This window comes from Thalassophryne amazonica, chromosome 19, assembly GCF_902500255.1.
Source record: "Thalassophryne amazonica chromosome 19, fThaAma1.1, whole genome shotgun sequence".
Lineage (NCBI taxonomy): Eukaryota > Metazoa > Chordata > Actinopteri > Batrachoidiformes > Batrachoididae > Thalassophryne > Thalassophryne amazonica.
In genome coordinates this window covers 56,242,846-56,268,611 of record NC_047121.1, presented here as the reverse complement: position 1 = coordinate 56,268,611, position 25,766 = coordinate 56,242,846, and the positions used below count along the sequence as shown (strand labels likewise).

The window sequence follows — 25,766 nt, the reverse complement described above, 5'->3', positions numbered from 1 at the left end:
CCACTTGTTACGGTATAGCAACTGAATTAATACCCTCCCCCACCACACACAAACAAAACTTCCAGAGATTTAAACTTCTATCTGGATCTGCAATCAATCTGATACATTGATAGTATCGGGTCAAATGGCCTGAAATTATTCTTAAAGATCCCTACAATATATGTGCCCCCCCGTGTTTGAATCACAGCCATGTTTATGTTGAATAAATTCCTTGTGAAATTGGTGGTGAACCATGACAAATTATTTTTTAATTTGTAAATTAACTCCTCAGAAAAAGTCAATAGACAAAGTTGCAAGAAAAAAAAGTTTATTTCTTGTAAACCTCACAGACCGAGAGCGCAGCAAGGGTCAGAACGGGGTTGGCGCAAGAAAACTATTCCCCCCCAAAAAAAGGAGGGGGGGGGGACACTTTTCTGAGTTTTCAACAGTCAACTGCTGAAACAACCGATTTGCACATTTGAATCTGGGGACCTGATACCCGATGGAGAAACGACGAGCGGTTTCAATAATACTACAAACAGAAGAAAAACTGCCAACCAGCAGAAAATACTGTGACGTGCACACAAACCTGACTGCAGTCTTTTTGTTTTTAAAGACTGCGCCCGACGTTTCCACCCTAAACTCAACACAACGCCAGAAAAGCAAGCAATCTCCGAGTGTGTGGCAAGTGTTTAAACTGCAACGTTAAAACTGGCATTTTTGGTTGATACTGCGCACACGATCTTCACATTACCACCCTTTGAAGCATTCATCTACAGGGCAACTTCAAACTGGAAACAAGAGGAAAAAGAACAGTTTGTGTGAGCAGAGGTGAAGAGCTGCAGGCCAGTGTGCAAACATGTCCAAAAACCAGCTTTTGGAGGAACTGATGTGGGACAAATTATGTTACTCCGATCTGGAAAATGTAACTTCCATGTGGGACGATGTCGCACTTAAGTGCTAGTGATGAATCTCAGGAAAAAAAAAAAAAAGTATCTGCATCTAAAGGTGACAGAGTGTCACTTTTACTGTATCTTTTAACTGCTCACTAATCACTCTGACCAGAGACAAAAGACAAAAAAAAAAAAAGGGGGGGTGGGGGTGGACAGCATTTAACACCTCAAATTCTCTCTATCACCCCCTAGTGAATGCAGGTCATTAATGAAGGTACACTGACTGTGAGCCATAATTTGAATTCAAAGTACACTGATAATTATTTCCCCCATAAGAATGGCACATTGTCATCAATGTATATGTTTTACTGGGCAACATTGAAAGGGGCGGAGACTCTTTACCTGGCAGTGATTGTCAGTTTGACTTTTTTTTTTTATCAGTTTGGTGATTTGTGTGTTTCTTGGTGCTGTGACAGACAGACTGTGTTTACACAGCAGGATGATGGCAACAATTGTCTTGAATTTGACTGTTTTTCTTCTTTAGTTTTCAGGTAGAAAATGTCTCCAATCTGTAACCAAAAGTTCCATATTAATTAAATTAATATTTCTGTCTTAAAATGTCTTGAAGTTTCAGAAAACTTGCATGTTAGGATTCATTTTTTGACAGTTTATAAATTAAAAGTAGTAATTCAATTCCATTGTTGCACGACATTCCTCCAGTTGTTACCAATACAACAAAAACATGTCAAAAAAAAAACAAAACATCAGGAGCACCAGTCAGGTTGTGTGGCTTTTAAAAAGAGAACTGTTTTCCAAATTTAAGAGAGCAAAGGCAAAAAAAAAAAAAGTAATAATAAGAGCAGCTGTTCGCTAACCTTAAAAAAGCAGGATGCAGGCAGCGGCGGAAATAAAGAGTGAGAACAGCCTGGAGATGACGATTCAAACCCGATTCTGTGAGGTTTCACTAGACACTGAAGAGAGGAAAAAAACTGGTATTTCCTAGTTGACACGTGGCGTCCATTTAAGTTTTTTTTTGTTTGCTTTGTTTTTAACTACAACAAATTACAGTCACACAATACAACATCCTTCTGAGCTGGCGAGGAGAAAACAAAAAGCCAGAGAGAGAGAGAGAGAGAGAGAAAAAAAAAAATAATGTTCTTAGCCGCAGACGTGGCAAGCAGATCAGAAGGTGGTGAGCCTGCCAGACCGGAAAAGAAAATGGCGATGGAGGGAGGGAGGGGGCCAAGTGTTCACTTTTTGAGCGGCTGGTAAACAGAGGCGTTGGGGTCCAGGCCGGAGGGGCTGGTGTCCATAAACTTGGAGGAGTAGTGCGGGGTCACGGGGGTCATGCTGCTGGTGTCGGCTGTGTAGGAGATGCTGGGCATGACGGCCATCACTTCAGCGATCTTCTGCTTCAGATCTTTGATCTCCTGATCCTTCTGCAGAATCTGACCTGAGATCAGAGACGGCACAGAGTCAATCTGGTCTGATTTAGACCCCGAATGCCCTGGTCACAGATTTTAATGTATTTTTAGAAACCTGGATTTGACCTAATGATGAACAGTTGAAAACTTTGGGACCATTACTGGTCTTTAAGAATGAGAAACTGGTGAACAGTAATGAGAATAAAGCTGTCCGCTCACTACATGATGACGCAATACGCAGGTAGAGTTCGAGTGACAGAAAAATAAACAGTACCAGTCACACGTCTGGACACATTTTCCCCCCATTCAGCTGAAAGGGAATTTAGTTGTTCCCGTTTTTCTCGTGCACGCGCTTGTAGTAACATCTACGGACCATCATCCAATGCACACTGTGATGTAATACAGGAAATATGGCAATAGTGACATCACAATTTCATCAACATCCTCAAAGCATTTTTGGAGCATCAAAGAATTTGGGGGTAAATGTTGCCATGTGCCAAACATTCTTCTGGATCTCTGTTCCAGAATATATTCCACATCATCTCCAAAATTGAAACATTTGGACCATTTTCTATCGCAGCAAATTTCATTGAAATCTGCTTGTTACTTTGTGAGTTATTGTGCTAACGGTCAAACACCGGTGAAAACAACACCTCAAACGGACTCTGTGGTAACAGGGAACTTTGGAAACGAGGTATAATCTGTGCTGTAATCTGCAGGCAATGCTGCTGGCCGTTCAGAGGGATGTAATTTAAAAGATGAGGTAGAAATTTACAATATTTTGAATGAAGCCAAATTTTCTGCATGCATTAATAGTAAGTGTCCTGCAGGTGGAGACACCGCTCCATTTCAAGAGCCTTGGGACACACACAACACTCTTAAGGCATATCGTATGTGTTTATTGACCGGGTGCCCGTGCAGACATGCACATGCACACACACCTTGAGCTATCTCCAGCTGTCTTTTGGCGTCTCCGAGCGCAGAGAACAGGTCCAGTTTGATCCTGGTCTCTGCGCTCAGGCTGTTCTCCAGATGTTGGGTCTTGTCCTGCATGGCTGACAGAGCTGACATCAGCACTTCCGTGTCTTTTTCATTCTCCTTATATTTATGAAGCTCCTAAAAGGTGAAGAAGATAATTGAAAGTTAGACATTTGGAAGAATATAACTGATGTTTTTTATATATATATATATATATATATATATATATATATATATATATATATATATATATATATATATATATATATATATATATATATATAAAGAAAAAAGTTTACCTGCACTTTTAATTCAAGCTCTCGGATCTGATCTTCCTTTAACTTTATGTCCATATTTAGTTTCTTGCACTCTGTCTCTAATTCAGTGATCCTCCGCCGCAGCGTGTCTGTGCACTCCCCTCTGGGGGGGAAGAGACAGCTAAAATTAAATAAGAAGCTCCATGAAAACAAATCAAAACTTAAAAGTAATTACACTTTAGCGGCAGTCAACCTGTTTCGGTGCAATGTTTATTGACCAGTAATAATATTTTTCCAACTACCGGGACGCTGCTGCTAGCGCGACGGCTCTGGCTGCCATCGCCTCCTCCAGCTTCTTGCGCTTCTTTTCTTCTGCGAGCTGTTTCTCTGCGGTGGCTCGAGCCTCCTGCTCTGCCTTGAGCCGCTTCTCCAGTTGGCCCAGAGCCTGTTTGTCCTTTTGCTTTGCCTGAACGGCGTTATGAAGCCTGCGGTCGCACATAAGCACACACACGGATCACAGACAAGTGCACTGAGAAGCAGGAAATAAAAGCGTTAAAAGGTCAGCGTTTCTTCAGACATCTCTGCCGTTTAACTCTTATGTAGTGTCAGCTCGTCTGAGTTATTTTTTTTCCCCTCAGACTGACTGAAGTTAGACACACCCCCTAATGAATAAAGTTATTCTCAGGCCGTAATTAATTGTATATAAGAATCAGGTCATGTGACCATAAACCCTCTGGCTAATGAAGCGGATACACGCGGCTCAGCATGCAGCAACCTGTGGGACGGCGGCTCTGCTCACTTGTTCTGCAGCAGCTCATTCTCCTGCCGAAGCTGGCCCAGCTCAGTGCGGATGGAGCGCTCGGCGCTACCCAGTGAGCCGATCTGCCCGCGCAGGTCCTGCTCCACCTGTCGACTGGCCTGCAGGTCCGCCTTCAGCTTCTTTATGTCCTGCTCCAATCTGCCCCAGGAGACAGAGAGACAGGCAGACAGAGAGCACAGAGGAGAGACAAGCTGACATGCTGTCAACATGACAAAGATTTCAGTGCGTTACTGTGGATACTGGAGCCCAATGATCTTTACAAACTGTTGCAGCAGCTGAGCAACACGTCGATTTAATCTGCACATTCTTCCTTTCAATAAAGTGACACTTTGATAGCCTTTAGTTCATTTTCACTGCATCTAATTACACCCCTTCTGTCTACCACACGATTAATAAGTGACTTGTATTGCACACGAGTGTTGTAAATACACTCATTCATTTATTTAAATTAACGCCTGTTCTGTGATGACAGCAAGTCTGTGAAGCTTCACAGGCTTTTAATTATTACAGTAATTATTAAATGTAGCCTGAACTCAAACAACCTCAACTGTGAGTTATGAGCCAATTCACAGCCTCTATCTCACTCCCTGTGGAACCGCAGATCCATTTCCAGGTTTTTTTTTCCCCCTTTGCTCCGTGTTAGCTGTGACACAAAATAAAGAAACACAAACCCGCAGGTTTCCACTAAATGAAATCACATGGACACAAACACATCACGCTGCCTTCACAATCCTCAGATCTCGAGCTCGGGGAAAAAAAAACAAAACAGGTCTTCAATGCTACATCAGGCCTGAATTTTCGCTCAGAAACTCGTGAAGAAATTGAGCAACCTGAGGTATCGTCACCGCCACGGCGGCCCCCTTTGCGACTGGCAAGACATCAATGTTCCTAATGTTGAAAATGCCTCTGAATGAATTTTTAAAAGGACCTTACTGCTGTATGTAATTATACTCACATTATAATGTTTGTACAATTAGTGAAGATAACAGGGTTTCTTTTAGCCCAAAAGATAATGTTAGCCTAGCTCTACAGTAGCATAGGCTAAGCAATTGATGACTCAAATTACCAAGATAATCTCATGAACGCACTTTTTCCAGTAGGGTTTTTTTAATGTCTGATCTTTCTGAATGTCCTGAATGCAGCAATAATACTTTTTCTTTTTGTTCTTCCATGTTTGATACAGATACTGGAAACTACGCTATCTACAGATAGACACTAATCCAATACATTAAAACAACTCATGAAAGGCATCAGTGGTCTGGCGCACATCCTGTACATATAGTTTTATTGTTTTGTTTTTAACTATAAGACTTCATACTTACATAATATACTGCCTCACATACATAATTTAACTTATGGTGCACTCAAGTCACTTTACATATATTACATATATTATATTTTAACCTGTCCATATTGTAAATATCAGAGTAACTTATCGTACATTTCACGGTGAAGTCATTTTATCTGATCACTCACATCCTGACAGTGTACGAGGGCTGTCAATAAAGTATAGGTCCTTTTTATTTTTTTCAAAAACTATATGGATTTCATTCATATATTTTTACGTCAGACATGCTTGAACCCTCGTGCGCATGCGTGAGTTTTTCCACACCTGTCGGTGACGTCATTCGCCTGTGAGCACTCCTTGTGGGAGGAGTCGTCCAGCCCCTCGTCGGAATTCCTTTGTCTGAGAAGTTGAGAGAGACTGGCGCTTTATTTGATCAAAATTTTTTCTAAACCTGTGAGACACATCAAAGTGGACACGGTTCGAAAAATTCAGCTGGTTTTCCGTGAAGATTTTAACAGCTGATGAGAGATTTTGAGGTGATACTGTTGCTTTAAGGACTTCCCACGGTGCGAGATGTCGCGCAGCGCTCTCAGGCGCCGTCGTCAGCCTGTTTCAAGCTGAAAACCTCCACATTTCAGGCTCTATTGATCCAGGACGTCGTGAGAGAACAGAAGTTTCAGAAGAAGTCGGTTTCAGCATTTTATCCGGATATTCCACTGTTAAAGGACTCCTCCCACAAGGAGTGCTCACAGGCGAATGACATCACCGACAGGCGTGGAAAAACTCACGCATGCGCACGAGGGTTCAAGCATGTCTGACGTAAAAACATATGAATGAAATCCATATAGTTTTTGAAAAAAATAAAAAAGACCTATACTTTATTCACAGACCTCGTATATCATCCCGGCAGAGCAGCACTGAACAATGGTAGCCTTAGCTTTACCCGGCATTCAATGCTTTTTTTTTTTTTAGTTCTTGTTTTTAAAGAGATGTTTGTTTGTTTTATTGCATGCCCTTCTGTCTACTCCTACTGTTCTATGCTGCGATGTGACACTGAAATTTCCCCACTGAGGGATGAATAAAGGCTTTCTTATCTTATCTTACTTTGACTTCATCACAAGTAATTTACTGATCAATGTGAGCTCTTGATCAAATCTCTAGCTGCACAGGTAGCAGAGATATTAAAGCAAACATGTTCCTGAGCTGCTTTGCTTGACCTCTGACCAATCTGTTCCCAAAGATAATCACCTAAAGACACTAATCCCAGTAATAGTCCCATCAACTTTCAAGAAAAGCCGCCCAGCTGTGGATTTGTTTTGTTTTGAAGTTATTTTGTTCACACCCAAATACACAGGAGCGATTACACTTGTGTGGGTGTACTTTGCAAATAAATCATCAATTCAAACTGAAACAAATATTCAACTCCTCTAAATTCAATTGTATACATCCCACATCAAGTCAGATGGCAACAGCCGAGTCGGATTTGATTTACTAGGGTTTTGTTGTTTCTCATATCTGCCAAACCGATATATCGGACAGGCTCTACACATCTTTTTTATTTCCAAACTCCACTGGAATTTATTTTAAACGTTGTCATTTTTACAAAATTATCATTTCTTACAGAATTATTGAAAGTCACATATATCATGTACAACCCCAATTCCAGTGAAGTTGGGACTTTGTATAAAATGTAAATAAAAACGGAATACAATGATTTGCAAATCCTCTTCAACCTACACTCAAAAATATAAACGCAACACTTTTGGTTTTGCTCCCATTTTGTATGAGATGAACTCAAAGATCTAAAACTTTTTCCACATACACAATATCACCATTTCCCTCAAATATTGTTCACGAACCAGTCTAAATCTGTGATAGCACTTCTCCTTTGCTGAGATAATCCATCCCACCTCACAGGTGTGCCATATCAAGATGCTGATTAGACACCATGATTAGTGCACAGGTGTGCCTTAGACTGCCCACAATAAAAGGCCACTCTGAAAGGTGTAGTTTTGTTTTATTGGGGGGGGGATACCAGTCAGTATCTGGTGTGACCACCATTTGCCTCATGCAGTGCAACACATCTCCTTCGCATAGAGTTGATCAGGTTGTCAATTGTGGCCTGTGGAATGTTGGTCCACTCCTCTTCAATGGCTGTGCGAAGTTGCTGGATATTGGCAGGAACTGGTACACGCTGTCGTATACGCCGGTCCAGAGCATCCCAAACATGCTCAATGGGTGACATGTCCGGTGAGTATGCCAGCCATGCAAGAACTGGGACATTTTCAGCTTCCAAGAATTGTGTACAGATCCTTGCAACATGGGGCCGTGCATTATCCTGCTGCAACATGAGGTGATGTTCTTGGATGTATGGCACAACAATGGGCCTCAGGATCTTGTCACGGTATCTCTGTGCATTCAAAATGCCATCAATAAAATGCACCTGTGTTCTTCGTCCATAACAGACGCCTGCCCATACCATAACCCCACCGCCACCATGGGCCACTCGATCCACAACATTGACATCAGAAAACCGCTCAGCCACACGATGCCACACACGCTGTCTGCCATCTGCCCTGAACAGTGTGAACCGGGATTCATCCATGAAGAGAACACCTCTCCAACGTGCCAAACGCCAGCGAATGTGAGCATTTGCCCACTCAAGTTACGACGACGAACTGGAGTCAGGGCGAGACCCCGATGAGGACGACGAGCATGCAGATGAGCTTCCCTGAGACGGTTTCTGACAGTTTGTGCAGAAATTCTTTGGTTATGCAAACCGATTGTTTCAGCAGCTGTCCGAGTGGCTGGTCTCAGACGATCTTGGAGGTGAACATGCTGGATGTGGAGGTCCTGGGCTGGTGTGGTTACACGTGGTCTGCGGTTGTGAGGCTGGTTGGATGTACTGCCAAATTCTCTGAAACACCTTTGGAGACGGCTTATGGTAGAGAAATGAACATTCAATACACGAGCAACAGCTCTGGTTGACATTCCTGCTGTCAGCATACCAATTGCACGCTCCCTCAAATCTTGCGACATCTGTGGCATTGTGCTGTGTGATAAAACTGCACCTTTCAGAGTGGCCTTTTATTGTGGACAGTCTAAGGCACACCTGTGCATTAATCATGGTGTCTAATCAGCATCTTGGTATGGCACACCTGTGAGGTGGGATGGATTATCTCAGCAAAGGAGAAGTGCTCACTATCACAGATTTAGACTGGTTTGTGAACAATATTTGAGGGAAATGGTGATATTGTGTATATGGAAAAAGTTTTAGATCTTTGAGTTCATCTCATACAAAATGGGAGCAAAACCAAAAGTGTTGCATTTATATTTTTGTTGAGTGTATATTCAATTGAATACACCACAAAGACAAGATATTTAATGTTCAAACTGATAGACTTTTTTGTTTTTGTGCAAATATTTGCTCATTTTGAAATGGATGCCTGCAATATATTTCAAAAAAGTTGGGACAGTGGTATGTTTACCACTGTGTTACATCACCAATGGTCAAAGAACACCTGTTTGGAACAATCCACAGGTGAACAGGTTAACTGGAAACAGGCGAGTGTCATGATTGGGTATAAAAGGAGCATCTCCAAAGGGTTCAGTCGTTCACAAGCAAAGATGGGGCGAGGATCACCACCTTGTGAACAACTGCATGAAAAAAAAGTCCCGCAGTTTAAGAACAATGTTTCTCAATGTTCAATTGCAAGGAATTTAGGGATTCCATCATCTACAGTCCATAATATAATCAGAAGATTCAGAGAATCTGGAGAACTTTCTACACGTAAGTGGCAAGGCCAAAAACCAACATTGAATGTCCGTGACCTTCGATCCCTCAGGCGGCACTGCAATAAAAACTGACATCATTGTGTAAAGCAGAGGTCTCAAACCGGTTCCAGAAAGGACCAAGAGGGTGCAGGCTTTCTGTGCAACCACCCATTCCAGCAGGTGATTTCACTGATTAACTGATTTCACCTGCTCAAAGTGATGTTAATCAGTGAAATCACCTGCTGGAGTGGGTGGTTGCACAGAAAGCCTGTACCCTCTCGTCCCTTTATGGAACCGGTTTGAGACCTCTGGTGTAAGGGATCATACCGCATGGGCTCAGGAACACTTCAGAAAACCTTTTCTGGGCCTGAGCTCATTTGAAATGGACAGACACAAAGTGGAAAAGTGTGCTGTGGTCTGATGAGTCCACATTTCAAATTGTTTTGGAAATCATGGACATCATGTCCTCTGGACAAAAGAGGAAAAAGACCATCCAGATTGTTACCAGCACAAAGTTCAAAAGCCAGCATCTGTGATGGTATTGGGGGGGTTGGTGCCCATGACATGGGCAACTTACACATCTGTGATGGCACCATCAATGCTGAAAGGTACATCCAGGTTTTGGAGCAACACATGCTGCCATCCAAGCAACGTCTTTTTCAGGGACGTCCCTGCTTATTTCAGCAAGACAATACCAAGCCACATTCTGCACGTGTTACAACAGCGTGGCTTCGTAGTAAAAGAGTGCAGGTACTAGACTGGCCTGCCTGCAGTCCAGACCTGTTGCCTATTGAAAATGTGTGGCGCATTATGAAGCGCAAAATATGACAACGGAGACCCCAGACTGTTGAACAACTGAAGTCGTACATCAAGCAAGAATGGGAAAGAATTCCACCTACAAAGCTTCAACAATTAGTGTCCTCAGTTCCCAAACGCTTATTGAGTGCTGTTAGAAGGAAAAGTGATGTAACGCAGTGGTAAACATACCACAGTCCCAGCTTTTTTGAAACGTGTTGCAGGCATCCATTTCAAAATGAGCAAATATTTGCACAAAAACAATAAAGTTTATCAGTTTGAACATTAAACATCTTGTCTTTGTGGTGTATTCAATTGAATATAGGTTGAACAGGATTTGCAAATCATTGTATTCTGTTTTTATTTACATTTTACACAACGTTCCAACTTCATTGGAACTGGGGTTGTACATTAATTTATGTTTTACTGCATTTCCCCCTTATTTGTGTATTTTTTATTTATTTATTTACACGTTTAATTTATTGAGACATTTATGCCTTATTGTTATTCTGAACCACAGTGGAAAGAACTGTTTTACTTTCATTTAAATTAATTTATTTCATTTATATAGCACTAAATCACAACAAATTGGGGTTGTATCTTAATTTTTTTTCCCCTCACAAATGTGTCCACATTTTGCTCACAGTGTCCACGCATGCATTATCATCAGGCAGTGTTGCCAGATACAGCTGTTTCCAGCCAAAAAGCTGCCAAAAAAAAACCAAACAAAAAAAAAACACCAAAAGCACATAAAACTACATAACTACAAAAATATTTAGAGACCATCTTCCTTGCCACCCAGAGATTGCCAAACATAAATTAATATTTTACCTGTCCTGGCTGCTTAGTGCATCAAATCGTACAACAAACAATTTGATTACAACAAACCAAATTCATTTGCCTTGTCACACAACCCTGCAATACCTCTGAGCCTCCTAAAATGGACTGCATTTATATAGCGGTTTTCCATCTGCATCAGACGCTCAAAGTGCTTAACAATTATGCCTCACATTTACCCCGATGTCAGGGTGCTGCCATACAAGGCACTCACTACACACCGGGAGCAATAGGGGGCGGTGCCCCCCAAACACTTTTAGAACCACTACACTCAGGTCAGAAAAACATAAAAACACTGATGGTGAGAGTTTCCAAATTGACTTGCAGGTTTACAACAGATGGCAGTTAAAGAAATAAAAGTTGTAGTCAATGTAGGGTTTTTTTTTCTTTTTTCATTGCAGAGTAAAAAGTTTATCCACTTTCCAATCATCTCTAATCAGTCAGTGAGCTGGGTTGGTTGGTGTGTGTGTGTGTTCCCTCCCGTACCTAACAAGTGCCTCTGGTTTGCTGAGCTGGTTGTTGGGGATGCAGTTATCGGTGGGATCCCTGTGGGAGCTGCCCGACGTCCCCTTCCCCACTGCTAGCTTGTACTTCTTCTCGTTCTTCCCCGATGATGAAATGGACGAGGGTGGCGGCGCAGAGGACGGCACGCTGCCGTTGGTGGCGCTGTGGCTGCGGGGTGAGGAGTTGAGCGCTGCGGCATTGCTGCTTGCGTTTTTGAAGTTTTTGGAGGAGGAGGAGGAAGAGGAAGAAGAGGAGCAGGAGGAGGAGTTGTCCTCTTTGAGCAGCAGGTTCTCCGTGCTGCCCAGCTCTGTGGTCAGTCTCTTGTTGTTCAGATGATTCTCCATATACTCCATCTCCTGGAGTTTAGAGTCCACTGATGACGGCAGGATGCTGTTGTGTTGCTTTTTAGTCTCTCCTCCGCCCCTGCTCTCTTTCCCTTTTTCTCTATATTCCAGCTCGGGCAGCGGAGAGGACACCTTTTTCCCGGCAGGGGCGCCATTCTGCGACACTGGAATTGTGTCCACCTCAGATATTCCTTTAGCTGCTGCTGCACAGAAAAGGACGCAAGCCCAAAAAGATCAAACACAAACACACACACACACACACACCACAAACCTGGAGCTGAAAGGCGGATCTGCGACCAGTTTAAGATGACTGGGTCAGATCTTTCTGTCGCAGATGTGTTCAGATAAAACAATCACACCATGAAGAAAATGTGCAACAAGTGATGAAAGCAGAGCCGGCGAAATGACAAAGGGACGGGGCTGCAATCGGAAAGTTGGCTCAAGCATCTGGACTATAAATTATGTGAAGTAAAAGCATTTACATTCATCTGGTGCTGCAGGAAATACAGCTCATAATGCAACAATTAACCATCTCAGCCACAGCATTTAGTTTTTTCTTCATTTTCTCATGTTTTGTTTCTGTACAGACAAGGACATTGATAAGATTTTTTTCTTCTTCTCAGTCTCTGTTGTAAACAGCTGTAACATTTGTTCTGCTGTCACAGCATCACTAGAGAAGTCATTCTTATGAGTGCAGGTTGTCTGCTCTCAGTCAAAATTTTTTGCTTTCATCCAAGTTAGCCATTATAAATGTGCCAAAAACAAATAAACAAACCAATCAGCTGACAGACTCGATCACTGTGGTGTGACAGCACTGTATCTGGAAATAAAATTAACCTGCTGTGTCGCTAACGCAACCACATGGCCAGCTGAGCAGAAGGAAGACCACGTGACCCATCAGGCCAGCGCTCATCTGCAGATATCACAGTGTGAACTCAACGTGCCGCTGGACAGGACACCAGTCCATCACAGGTTACTTCCCCAGCCAAGGCCACACGCTACAGCTGTGTGGACTGTGGATGAACTGTCTTGTCCAAGAACTCAGACTGGCAGCCTGATGCACAGTCCTGGAATCAAACCCGGGTCTACATACAGTATCGGTCATCCAACAACTATCCCACAGAGCCCACTGCTCCACAAAATTTTAAGCTGGAAGGTTTAAAATGCATGCTGACCAAACAGTGACATTTTTGCAACTTCTTGTTTGGGGTAAGGGTATGAAAAACAGCCAGCATGTGCGCACGCACACACGTGCGCGCTCTATAGGTGCTAGGAGTTAATACATTTCAATAATCAATACTCTGTTGAGTAAAGTGGATGGCTTTGAATCTTTTTTTTTTTTTGTTTTTTTTTACATTTCAGTTAAACAGTTGTTTTTTGACCTCTTGTTTGAATCCTGATGCAAACACACATTGCCGGATTTGTATTTCTGGAATTGATTGAGTGCTTCCTGTCTAACACAGCTGACAAAAATCCGCTGTTTGCATCTTTAAAGCATGCACACACTCACAGTTCATATAATGCAAAAACAGAAACCCTAATTTATCAAATGGAGGTCTCAGAAAGCCTGTCCCACTTAGAGGATACACACAGGTCACGTTTGAACCTGGGGCCTCTTGTGGACTTGACCCTTACCTTCCTCTGCCTCTCGTTCTTGTCTCTGAAGCATCTGCTGCTCCGGAGGGAGAGCCTGCTGCAAGAGCTGCATGTAGAACTCATTCTCCTTCTGCACCTCTTTCTGCTTTCTGAGGCGCATTTTATAGCTCACGTAGCTTTTGAAGCCAAAGCCCAGCGTGACCACTGGGTACCCAATGCTGCAAGATCAACACATGAAGCATAAAGAAAGAAGAATAAAAAACCCAGTGGTAACAGAACAGAACACCAAATCAACAGAGCAAATTTTGTGGAGGAAAAAAAAAAAAAAAAGATATTTATTAATAATGCCAGTTTAGCATTTGAGGAACCACTAAGCATAATGCCAGTTAAAAATGAATCCAAATCCAGCTCAAAGGTTTTAAGGATTCTTTATAGGACTACTTGAGCTCATAGTACATATAGTACTAAAACATGTATTCAGCCAAATAAGTGGCTGATTCCCTCCAACCACATCCTAAAATATATGAATAAATAAATAAAAAAATTAAAATAACTTTGCAACAGATTACTTAGACTTTGTACTAGACTAGAGCCATACAGGCAAAATAAATAAATATATCTGACCTTGTGAAGGCATAAATATGCAAGAAACAAACCCTCAGATTCTTTGAAATTAAGGACACATATTGACAATTTTTTTTTCTTGAGTAAATTTGACTTTACGTCAGAGAATATCAGAGATTTTTTGTTTAAACTCAGATGAGTTTTGTTGTTCGTTTGCTTTATGCACACACTGACAGTTCAAATTTGAGACAAGTAGGAAGGTGCAAGGCCATTAATAGCTTTAAAAACAAACAAAATTGTGAAATTAATCCTAAAATGAACTGGAAGCCAGTGGAGTGAGTATAGTACAAGTGTAATATTCTCATGTCCGGAAGTGTTCGCTAAAAGACGAGCAGCAGCATTTTACACAGTTTGGAGGCATGCAAGAGAACACTGGTTAACACCAGCATAAAGTGCATTACAGTAACCAAGTCTGGAACTGATGAAACCGTGAATGGCCGCCTCAAGATCATGTCTACTGAGAAAGGGCTTTACTTTAGCCAGAAGACATAGCTGGAAAAAAACTGCTTTGACAACAGGGTTTATCTGTTGATGAAAGTTTAAACAGCTGTTAAATATCACTCCCAAATTCTTAACCACTGGTTTTATATAATTAGCCAGAACACTAAAGTTTGATGGTGTAACATTCGGCATGCCAGAATGTCCAAACACAATGGTCTCCGTTTTACTATCATTCAGGTAAAGGAAATTTTGAGACAGCCAATGTTTTACCATTAATAAAATTAAATAATGATGACAAATCATCGCTTCCTTTAGTCCTTTTGCAGATCATCTGCATAACAACGACAGGACAGGTTGTGCTCAGCTATAACTGACCCCAACTGCAACATGTACAATGAAACCAGAATAGAACCCTGTGGCACTCCACAACAAAGAGGAGCAATTGATGAGGAGAGGTCACCAATCATAATGGTAAAACTCCTCTCAGCCAAATAAAATATAAGCCACTTAAGTACAGAATGCCAACAAGATGTTCTAACCAGGAAACAGGTACTGTTTGATCCACAGTGTCCAAGGCTGCTGTGAGATCCAACAGAATCATCACAGCAAGATTCCCTGCTTCCACAGACAGTGAAGTCATTATGTACTTTTAAAAGTGCTGACTCAATGCTGTGTCGTGATCTAAATCCAGACTGGAATTTTTTGAGGACGCGATTGACTTCTAAAAATGACTAACTGTATAAAAACAACCTTTTCTAAAACCTTGTAGAGAAATGGCAGATGTGAGATAGGTCTGTGATGACTCCAGGCACTGAGCCTATGCTCTCTACACAACAATGATGTAGTTGTGGATGCAAACTTCCCTTATTAACCCTGTATGTTAGTACTGAGTTCATTTCTATAAGACCAGTGACCAAGCCTTTAGCTCATACCGTGGCTGCACTCCATACAGTCACATTTACACAACATCAACTCACCAGTGTGCAGCAAAAGGACGACACAAGTCCACATGGAAGTTTTTTAGGTCTTTAAATCTGATGGCTGCCTCTATGTACACAAACAGTATCCACAGAGACACTGTGGGCAGACAAACACCTCTTTCTGTGGAAACACAGACACACACACACAGACACACACACACAGACACACACACACAGAGAGAGAGAGGGAAATGTTAGCACTAATTCCACACAGCCTAATAATCATCATAAATACTCAATACCAGGCTTCAAAATCTGAAAAAAGGACTAAATGTTTGGTCAAATTATTATTGCAAGGTGATTATGCACTCATTACCTCCCGACTGTAGTGGAGGCAGAAAGCACTTTTTATCTGGAATCCCTGACTGAGCAAAAAACCTCAAGAAGTTAAATCACCTTTTCTTTTGGTATTTGCCAAGTGGTCAAATGAGCCGACCTGCCACTATGGCCCTTCTTAGCAAAATTAAAATTTTGGAGTAAATACGAGATGTCCTCTGATGATTCACCATCTTGAGAAAATAAACAGACATGCCGACACAACAGAAATGTTTTGGCAGCAAGTCACTAATTTAAAGACAAAGAGCCACCACAAAACACAACACAAAACATCAAGTTTTATTCAGGAAAATCTCCAAATATGAGGACAAGATCAACATTGTTTTTTTCCCCAATCATGAAAGTGCAGACATGTGATGCACTGTAACTGTGTGTGTGTTATACTGTATGTAAACAGTGTGCAGCTTCTGTGAAGATGAAGACAAATGTGCTCAATAATTAATCTTGACTGATTTATGACCAGGTTCCAAGTATTAATAAGAGCTCATGAAATTAAATGTGAGGGCACCTGTTTTTTGTTTTTTGCTTGTTTTTTTAATCTTACATACAGACAGACCTCGTCTGTGAACTACTGATGGACATAATGTCATGATTATTGTAGAATTACGAGTATGATCTTTTTTTCAATCTCGGTGATCATAAAATAGTTTGAGTTCAGATATGCAGGAATTACGCTTCAACCTGGTTAATGGCTAACATTTATGATCTGTGATCACAGCACTGTTATTGCTTCATTGTCTGATAACAACTGAACAAGAAATACTGTGGATCTGAGGAGAGAAAGACACTTCAACAGGTAGGTAGCAATAAGTGAATATCACTACAAGTTCCACATTTTCACTCCACACAGATACACTTTGTTGTCCAAATCCAGGAAATCATTGAAAACCAGGATGCTCATCTTGAAGCAGAAGCAGAGCACTCTAGATGTGATCATTTTGGGGGGAGACCCAGACAAACACTGCAACATGCTTATTCAATAAAACACACCAGTCAGTTATTCTGGACCATCTCAAAAAGCCCCCACACGTGACGTAAGCCACTATTATTTTCACCACTGGAATGTTGTTTCCAAAGAACTTAGGGGGCAGTCAGGTAACCCATTGTCTCCCAATCTGAAATAGGCTGTCAGTAATAAGAGATATTAATTCTCCATGACATGCTCTGGATGTGAATGCCACTGGGGACGACCCCACGACTGTCCTCCCTCCCCCATCAGGGACAGGGATTTCAATCTGGCACCTGGCTTTTGGACAACTCAGAGGGGGTCTACCGCTAAATCAGACTGACAACTAATCCATAGAGCACAGCTCACTTACACACACACACACACACACCAAGTGATATTCTCAGAAGCAGGACAACAAAATTCTGTGCACGAGTGCACTTTTCACACCTGCTGCACTTTCTTGGAAGAAAACAAGTCCTACAGATTATTGGCAAACTGTGATATAAAAAGAGTGAAAAAACTTCTTGCTGTGCTCTTCTAGTTGAGACGTTGGTAAACAGCGCCATGGAAATGAAAAGGTCGCAACCTTGAGGCAGATACTGTTTCTTATTTATGCCTCCTTCGCCTGCGTTTGCTCTTCTTGCATATGTAAAGTTTCAAATAACAAATGTCCAGACGCCTCCACATAAGGCGGTCTTACCTGTGTGCCACACATACTGCACCCACACGTAAGTACTGGCAGCGAAGAAAAGCCATTGCACTGGGATGAAGAGGAGGCAAATGATGTCCGAGGTAAACGCCACACACACAAAAAATACTGAGAAGGCCTGACAGAGAAAGCAGACAACAGGAAATCCAACTTAACGGCAGAAACACACAGGGAAATAATATCAATGTTTTATGATGCAACGAGCGCAGCAATGGCAATTCTGATAAGTGGCGTGCATTGTCAAAGAGTGATAGAAGACTTTGTTTTCACAGTGAAACTGATGGAGAGTTGGACGCAACAGATCCAACGCTCCAACTCCAATAATTTAGCAGCTGCTGGCACACTTGGCCGGTATGCTGGACGTGCACCCCCCCTCCCCCCTACCCCAGGCCAAGCTACTTTTCTCTGAACGCAATGAAAACCTCACCGGACTTGTCTGTGACTTGCCCCCGAGACAGTGCAGTGTTTGTCCCACGTCTGAGTCCAAAGCAAATACAGACGTGAGTGTTGTTCTGACCTAATCACAGCGGTGTACGAGCTCCCTCAGATGACGCAAGCAGCAAACTTTAGCACCCAAAAGTCAGATGGTGAAGCAGTTAACCACAATCCATTAGGCTTTGTGTGTTGGCTGACAGGACAGGTTTCATGTTATGATAATGTCCGTACAGCAATTCTATAGAACATACACACACCTGATTTAAAAAAAATAAAAGTCTGTGAGAAAGCCCCCCTCTCCCCCATAGTAGTTGCTTGTGTGTATTAATATACTGGTGGGTGATGAAATATTTGAATTAAAGCAGTCAAACACTACTGATGAGCCCAACACATCCATTTATACATATAACTGACAAATATAATGCAGTTTAAAAAAAGTCTAATTATATCCCATTGAAGACATCAGACAAGAACCACTGTCCATCATGCACATCTTCATATAGTGTGCTACCACTGTGTGATGCTTCAATGAAATCCATAAAGCAGTTTAGTAAGAGTTGCACTTCCCAGGCTCCTGGACAGGCAGGCTGCTTCCGATATCACCATCCCAGACTGATGTTCACAGGAGATACAACAATCCATCTGTTTGTAACTTGTGTTTTAATAAATCTTCATTAAAATATGTACAAGTAACACACAAGGAATAGAACAAGGTGTCAGAGAGCCATTACACCGTGTAGCCTCCTTTTTACTGTCTTTGTGGTGCATTATATAAACGGCTCACTTTTCCCATTTTCCATAACATGTCAGCTGCTGCTGTCTTAAAGTTTGAGTATGTATCTCCAATTCTTGTCATTCTCCAATCATGTCCGGCCAGTTTCTCAAATTTTGTGTTTGTGTGTGTGTGTGTGTGTGCGCGTGGGGAGGGGGCTGTTGTAAGGTCCCCCTCCTTACAACAGCTCTCTGATAGTTTTAATGAGACAAAGATCGCTACCTTGTATGAGACGCTGCGTTAGATTACCCAGATATATCACTTCACGTCTTGGGTAAACTGTAGCCTAATATTGCATCCAACCCTTTCCATAGATCATCCCAATACTTATTATTTTTGCTCAGTGCTAGAATATACGCGTATGATCCACATCATATTCTCCACACAGTCTTCAACAAGGCTGTGGAACCCGTAAAAAATAAAGATCTTCTGTTAAGATCTGGTGTGATGAAATCACTCACTGTTCTTCCAACAAAATTCTTTCCACAATCTACAGCTGGAAGTTGTTTGCTGTGTGTCACATATTTGAAACCATTCATCCCTTGTGGTTTTATTTTAATGTCAAGGTTGAGAGCAAAATCAAGACAACACAAGGAGTTGAGAAGATGTTTATAAAAAAAATGAAAACATGCATTATGACGGAGTCACTCACCAGCCCCTGGTAACGAAAGGAGTCATACACACTCCGGATGAAGAGCCAGAACGGCCAGAGGTACTCAAACCTGAACTCCAGCACGAAGTCTGCAAGTAGCACCAGTGCCCACACCACCAGGAACTTCAGATAGAGGAATGTACTGCAGAAACGAGACCAAACACGGCATAAAACAAGATGCATCAGAGCTAAAATACATGATCTCCAGTGGGATTTTTTTCAGCTACAGTCATCTATGACAGCTGAAATGAGATCTTCAAAGATACTAAATCATATGAAATGATGTAACTAGCAAGGATTTGACATAAAACAAGGAAAAACAGCAAATACAGTGCAGGATTTGAAAATTACACTCACAATTTTCAGTAACTTTGTCCCTGAAATAAATAGCATAAATAGCATAAATTATTTATTATTATTATTATTTTTTTTTATTTTTTTTTTTACAGAGGATTCATATCCTAATAAGCAAGAACCTATTCAATTTTCAAGTTCATAAGTCAAAGTCAGGAAAAATCTTGGAAAAATCCCTATCCTTTAACATTGAATGAATTTTCAAAAATTCCTGTCAAAAAAAGATCAAATTTCTTTCCAATTTAACAGCCTTGTGTAGGATGGTATCCTATACTGACTGAAACTTTGATCACTCATTTTGTGAGGTACAGACCGACACTATCACCTGACAAAGTGTGATCTGGATCTGATCCAGATTGTGGATTTTGTGGACATTTGAATTTAATTTTGAAAAGCCCATTTGCTGTACATTTTGCATTATATCGCAATCAAAAGTGCCTCAATCATTCATTTGAGCCAACTGGCACTCTCAGTGAATAGACTAAGTTTGATCCACATTAGTAACGGTTGGCTTCATGCCAACCAGAGCCAGTCCACCTGATCAGTTTGTACAGACTGGATGTGCCTTTGTTGGATGTGCTGCTTTTTGTCCAGTTACTGACATGCTGTCCTGTGGCAGCATGTCAGTAACTCGCAGTGATCCTATTACAGTTTTTTTGTGTGTGTGTGGCCACAAAAGAGATCACAGCAATTCTTTTGTAAGAACTCATGTTTTTCAAGAACTTTCTGATGGCGATAACAGGGCTGGATCCAGAGTGAAAATCTGACAGATGCATTTTTGCTCAATGATAAAATAAAAATCGTACGTGTCTTGTTATTCAATAATGTCCATTCTTTTATTCTTGTGCAACATACACTGTCACACTTCTTTTAATATATTTATTATACTTCATGGACCATAGTGAACACTTTGTATAAATATGATGTCCTAAAAAAAACACTAACAAAAATTGACTGTAAACAGGAACAAATTTATTGCCAAAATCTTTCAATTATACTTGAATCTATATATGATTTTTTTTCATTTGATAAAATCAATAAAAATATGACTGCATATATTCTTAATAATAACATTGAGATGCAAACAGTTCACAGAACACATTTTCCATTGATACCAATCAAAATTAGGAACAGTCCAGCAGGTAACAATATTCATCATGTCCATGACTAAATATGATGTATTTGTTTTAGTATATTTAGATTTTGTTGTGATTTGGCACTTTATAAGAAGATTAAATTGAAATTAAACATTTTATTGAGTATTAAAGTAAATAAATATGAAACTGTCACTGGATCCTAACTTTGGACATAATAAACTCTACATGGTGAATCCTTGATCTCTGGACATAAATAGGAATCAACAAAATCTGTTTTTGTCAAAAGCATTTCCTTTCAGACATTATCGGCATGAATGTCTTTCCATATATCTGAGCTGATTCTTGCAGCTGCTGTCCTTCACTTCAGGATGCAATTTGTAAAGAAATACAGCACGTTTCATTCTGGGAGGAAAAAACATTTTAGTCGATTGTAGTTTCTTGTTTGTATTACAAAGTTTGGAAAGCGGTGTCATTTTATTTAAAGCGGCAATTCATTTTGAAGTTATTAATTCCAACCAGACTGTCTCAGCAGAGAGCCGCACAGTGTTTCGAGCTGTGACAACAGAACAGAGAACGATTCTCGTTTCTTGACAGCAACAAGACAAGAGTCCCAGTTAGTGACTTTAATACACACAAAAGTGACTCATGATATTTTAATGGCTTTGCGAGGGGTTAAGAAGCGGACTCACCGCTTCTGAAGAGCAGCGAATCAAAGAGCAACGAGTCATTGAATCGAAGCATTGCTTCAATGGTTCACGGCTTCAAAGTGGAGTCGTGCTGCAGAAACGGTTGCTTACAGACCCGCTGCAGACCAAACCCTGAATATCCGACTTTATTTGTACGTCCGTATGACTCTGAAACTCAGACAAATCCGTATAATTTATGGACTATAGGTTGACATGAAAACCAAGGCTGTGTTCACCGCGGGGACACGTTCGGCACGGCGAATGATGTGGAAAAAAAATATCACCGATGCAACTGCATCGGTCCAAACCGGTCTGGATCCGGGCCGGGATAACACATTGTTTGACCCTTATTATGTGACAGCACTGATCCCAGCTTGCAAAAACAGGTGTTCAACCAACTCCATGTCTGAAGAATTTATTGGCATCACTCCACATTTGCGGGTGTATGAGGTTATGATTTCAAGTGCTGCCCCACCAAGCAAGGCTGCATGGCTGTAGCCATCTTGCTGCCCTTTCTTTAGAACAGAAAGGTATAAATCACAAATACTGGTCTGAAGTATAGTTCAAGGTATCAAAGTAATTTACTCTCAAATAGCCCACAGAAGAGCAGAGAGTTCTGTTCAACTCGGAAGCAGAGATTTTTCAGAACCTGTACCAAACCCTTAAAGTACAACATCAGTATAAATATCTGTGGTTTCCCTAGACTGGGTGTGTTGGCCTCAACAGGTATTCAGTGTAGTTTAATAACATCTGCTTTCTACCTGAGCTACAATACGACGCGTTTGATACTTCAAAATAATATCTATCCTCCTGACTACATAGGAGGATAGGGCAAAAATGCTGCTCAAAGGCACTTTTAGGCCCCACTTTGACCTAGATTTTCCATATGAAGGAGACAGAACACCAATTCAATCTTTTGAAGTTTTTATTACTGGAATATGAAAATTCACTGTAAAAAGTTTCAGAGTGATGCTATTTATCACACATGGTGAGAAATATGGTTGAATTTCACTAAATTTCAGACTCTCCCCTAATTAAAGTAGGTCCTACAGAGACACTAAACACTTCAACAGTGGTTCTAAAATGTCATTAAAGACCCACACACAATGGCCAAATACTATGAATCATGATTTACTGATTTATATGGCATACAGAGAACTTTAAAAACATGGGTGAAATTAAGATTGAGTTTTTTTTTTTGTTGTTGTCTCAAGAAATCAACCCTCCATACAATTTTTCACCCTCAGACTAGGGCTAAAAAGCTGACTGTTTTGTAACCAGCAAAAAAAAAAAAAGAGAATGCTGTGAATTTCATGCCTCTAGCTGTTATATTTAAAGAATTGTGGCCCTGTGAAGTACCTACCTGAATGACAGCCATCAGATGTAGACCTAAACCCACCCCCATATAATAGGGTGTAAAAGCAAAACACATACACATATTACAGAAAACCTGTTTCCTACCTTCCTTTTGGACCAAATGGCACACAGAGACCGACTATGATGTAAAATCAAAGGTAGTACTCCTGGAACTTTTTTGGATATTGGATGAATTGACATGGAAGATTATGCGCAACATTAAATCATTTTGAGGTTCTAACTATCAGCTTCAATAAATTTTTGTTTTAATTGCCCAGCCTTACTACATACGGCTCAAAAAGTACAGCCACTTGCCTAGTTCCGGATCACTGCTGTAGTTTTTGCGTCGCCGTTTCTCGTAATCAGTGTGAATAAGTTAATACTTGGTACCAATGGAAAGATTGATGTTTTGTCTACAAACGACCACAAGCTCGACCGGATCCAGCCATCTTTGTGATCAGGAGAGGAATCAAAACATCCCGGTGTCTGCGGTGTGCGCGCCTTTTCTCACTCACTCATTCCTGCAAGTTTTAAAGTAACGATCTCTAAAACGCAGCAAAGGTGAGTTAGCCATTGGGTGTTTTTGGTTCTAGAGTGTGAAAATACTTACCTACTTGGGTAGAAAATGTCAGTGTGTTATGTCTTGCTGTTTAATTGCTGTGAGCATTTATCTCCGACGCGAAAATTTGCCAGTTGCGGATCACTGATGCAGCAGCCTCATGTCAGTATCCAGAACTGGGCAAAGTGATCCATTTCCGGCAAATATTTGCACTACACATAATGTTGCTTCACACTTTAAGTAGAAGGGCTACACCATCCAGACTTTTTCAGCGCGATAACATCCAAATGACCAATACAACAATACCCAATAAAAGACATTCTGTTGCATTACAGCTCCGTATAGTGGGACTTTAAAAAAGGTGATCCGGAACTGGGCAACCATCTGTACTTCACAAAGTGTTTGTGGTAAGAAGGCTATTGGAGCAGTCAATAGCGAGAAAACTCTACATCTCACTGAAAACATTTTCTCTCCTGTCCACTGGTGGCTGTAATTATTACCCAGACTGGGTTATTAGTTTGTTGTTTGTTTCTAAACTTCATCAGGCAAAATACACGATATAATAATGACACTACAAATACGTATACTTGCGGAGAATGTCAAGAAAAAGCACAGACTTATTTCCATCGTGGTCCCACATGCGATTAAACAGTCCTAAACTCCAGAAAGTAGCACAGTGTAGGTGTTCTAACGTTAAAAACCTCGTAGTTGTGTGTACTGGGGCACTTGTTCAGTAATCCAGGGTCTGCCCATCATCTCCTGCCCCGCATGCCACGTGTGTACAGAATTAAATGTCACATATGGAAGAATACAGTTAGATGGAAAAGCAGTGATCGCGACAGGAACGGACACAGACTGCTATAAACGGTCCGCTACAACCACTACAAACGTCTTGAATGACTCATTGGGTTCCAGAATGGAGCTCTACATTAACGTCCACATATGTCACTATTTCCAAATAGTCGTGAAGTTACTGTTAGTTAGCATAGAGGCTAGCCCTCTGGCTAACAGAGCGCTGCTAGTAGCAGATGACAGCAGAGGGGAACGAGCGGCTGGTAGCCGTTCAGACACCAACGACATACTGCGTTCACTTTTATGTGACAACTCTTATTTTTATTCAAAACTGACTCTTTGGCTCCGGGGCCTAGCCTACATTAGCTAAAGCTAAGCTAATGTGGAATGACAACATAGCGTTAGCATAGCGAGCAGCTAGCCAGCTAGCTAGCTCACTGTCACCGCCGCTCACTCTGGTGTTTGTGAAGGCACCAAACCTCCGGTTGTTATTGTGACAAGACCCCCCGCCAACCTAACCTACCTGCCGTATATCCCCTCGGTGATTCGGTTACGTTTTAACGGCCGTCGGAGTTTGCTGCAGTCCGCATTGCGCCGCTTCATCCTCCTCCCCTTCGCTTTGGCCTTGTAGCCGCTGTAATCTGATCCAGTTTTCTTGCGTGTGCGGACAAAAACTAATAAATGAATTGGCCGTAGTTTACGTTGCTGTTATTGTTTTCCCCCCAACTGGAAACAAAGAAATAAATAAAGCACTCTACTCGGGTACCTCCTCTTTTTCTATCAGCGCAGACTCAATAAGCCCAAACCGCGTCCCGTTGTGAGACAGCGGCTCCGTCCAATCAGCGTGTCCGCTGTCACACCTCCGTTTGACGAATGCAGCACTCAGCCAGCAGCCGCTGAGCTGCCACGAACAGCGAAGCAGCAGTAGGCGGGGTCCCGATGGACGACTCAAGACTTTGACCAATCAAAATGTTCATGGACAAATCGGGCATCGCTGACTCACCAATCAGCTGCGCACACAGGCGGGGTTTTCTGTTGTCTCGTTCGTTTACAGTTGGAAAAAAAAAATGCAATTTACATTTTTATAGCAGCACACAAAAACAAGCTTTGCAGCATTTTTTGCTTCTGGGCTTTCATGTGACATTGAAAAACCTGTCGCAAAAATTTGTTTGCCAAATTCATGTGCATTTACATAATTGTGCAATTTACTGGAGGCTTTCAGTATGGACAAATGAATAAATAACTTCAATCCTGCTTTAGACTGAGGTTAGGACCACCTACATTATTAGCATAAAGACAACAATACACCAGAAATACATTGATTGATTGATTGAAATTATTTGTTGTAAAATTCAACACTAAAATAAACACATGAATGACACACAATGAAGTGAAAACATGTCCCTAGGGTGAATAAAAGTCTGTGGGTCACAGAGCTTTCTCTTATCATGCGCCTGTTCTGTGGAATGATCTCTCTGCATCAATAAAATAGTCAGATTCTGCAGAGACTTTCAAGTCCAGACTTAAGACACACT

At 41.3% G+C, this 25,766-nt stretch overlaps 1 protein-coding gene across 2 annotated transcripts; it reads right to left on the bottom strand.

Annotated features, from left to right (window-relative positions):
• Nucleotides 1-1,897: 1,897 nt before the first annotated feature.
• Nucleotides 1,898-25,036, bottom strand: maco1b (macoilin 1b). Of its 2 annotated transcripts, none has more exons than XM_034195424.1 (11): nucleotides 24,755-24,834; nucleotides 19,388-19,529; nucleotides 17,520-17,646; nucleotides 15,532-15,655; nucleotides 13,529-13,707; nucleotides 11,532-12,096; nucleotides 4,331-4,489; nucleotides 3,834-4,016; nucleotides 3,574-3,694; nucleotides 3,238-3,412; nucleotides 1,898-2,325 (listed from the first exon to the last, which is right to left on the bottom strand). In XM_034195424.1, the coding sequence occupies exons 1-11, from the start codon at nucleotides 24,832-24,834 to the stop codon at nucleotides 2,123-2,125; spliced, it is 2,058 nt and encodes a 685-aa protein (XP_034051315.1). In that variant the 3' UTR covers nucleotides 1,898-2,122. The 2 variants fall into 2 exon arrangements, with proteins under 2 accessions (XP_034051315.1, XP_034051316.1); XM_034195425.1 differs by having other exon boundaries at nucleotides 2,123-2,325; nucleotides 11,532-12,093; nucleotides 24,755-25,036.
• Nucleotides 25,037-25,766: the final 730 nt, after the last annotated feature.

Bases quoted from the DNA above. Each gene is read 5' to 3' on its own strand.
- maco1b (XM_034195424.1), bottom strand. From the start codon at position 24,834: ATGAAGCGGCGCAATGCGGACTGCAGCAAACTCCGACGGCCGTTAAAA. The intron at 19,530-24,754 runs GTAGGTTAGGTT...TCGTTTCTGCAG, and splicing joins ACCGAGGGGATATACGGCAG to TACATTCCTCTATCTGAAGT. The intron at 3,695-3,833 runs GTAGTTGGAAAA...CTTCCCCCCCAG, and splicing joins GCGCTAGCAGCAGCGTCCCG to AGGGGAGTGCACAGACACGC.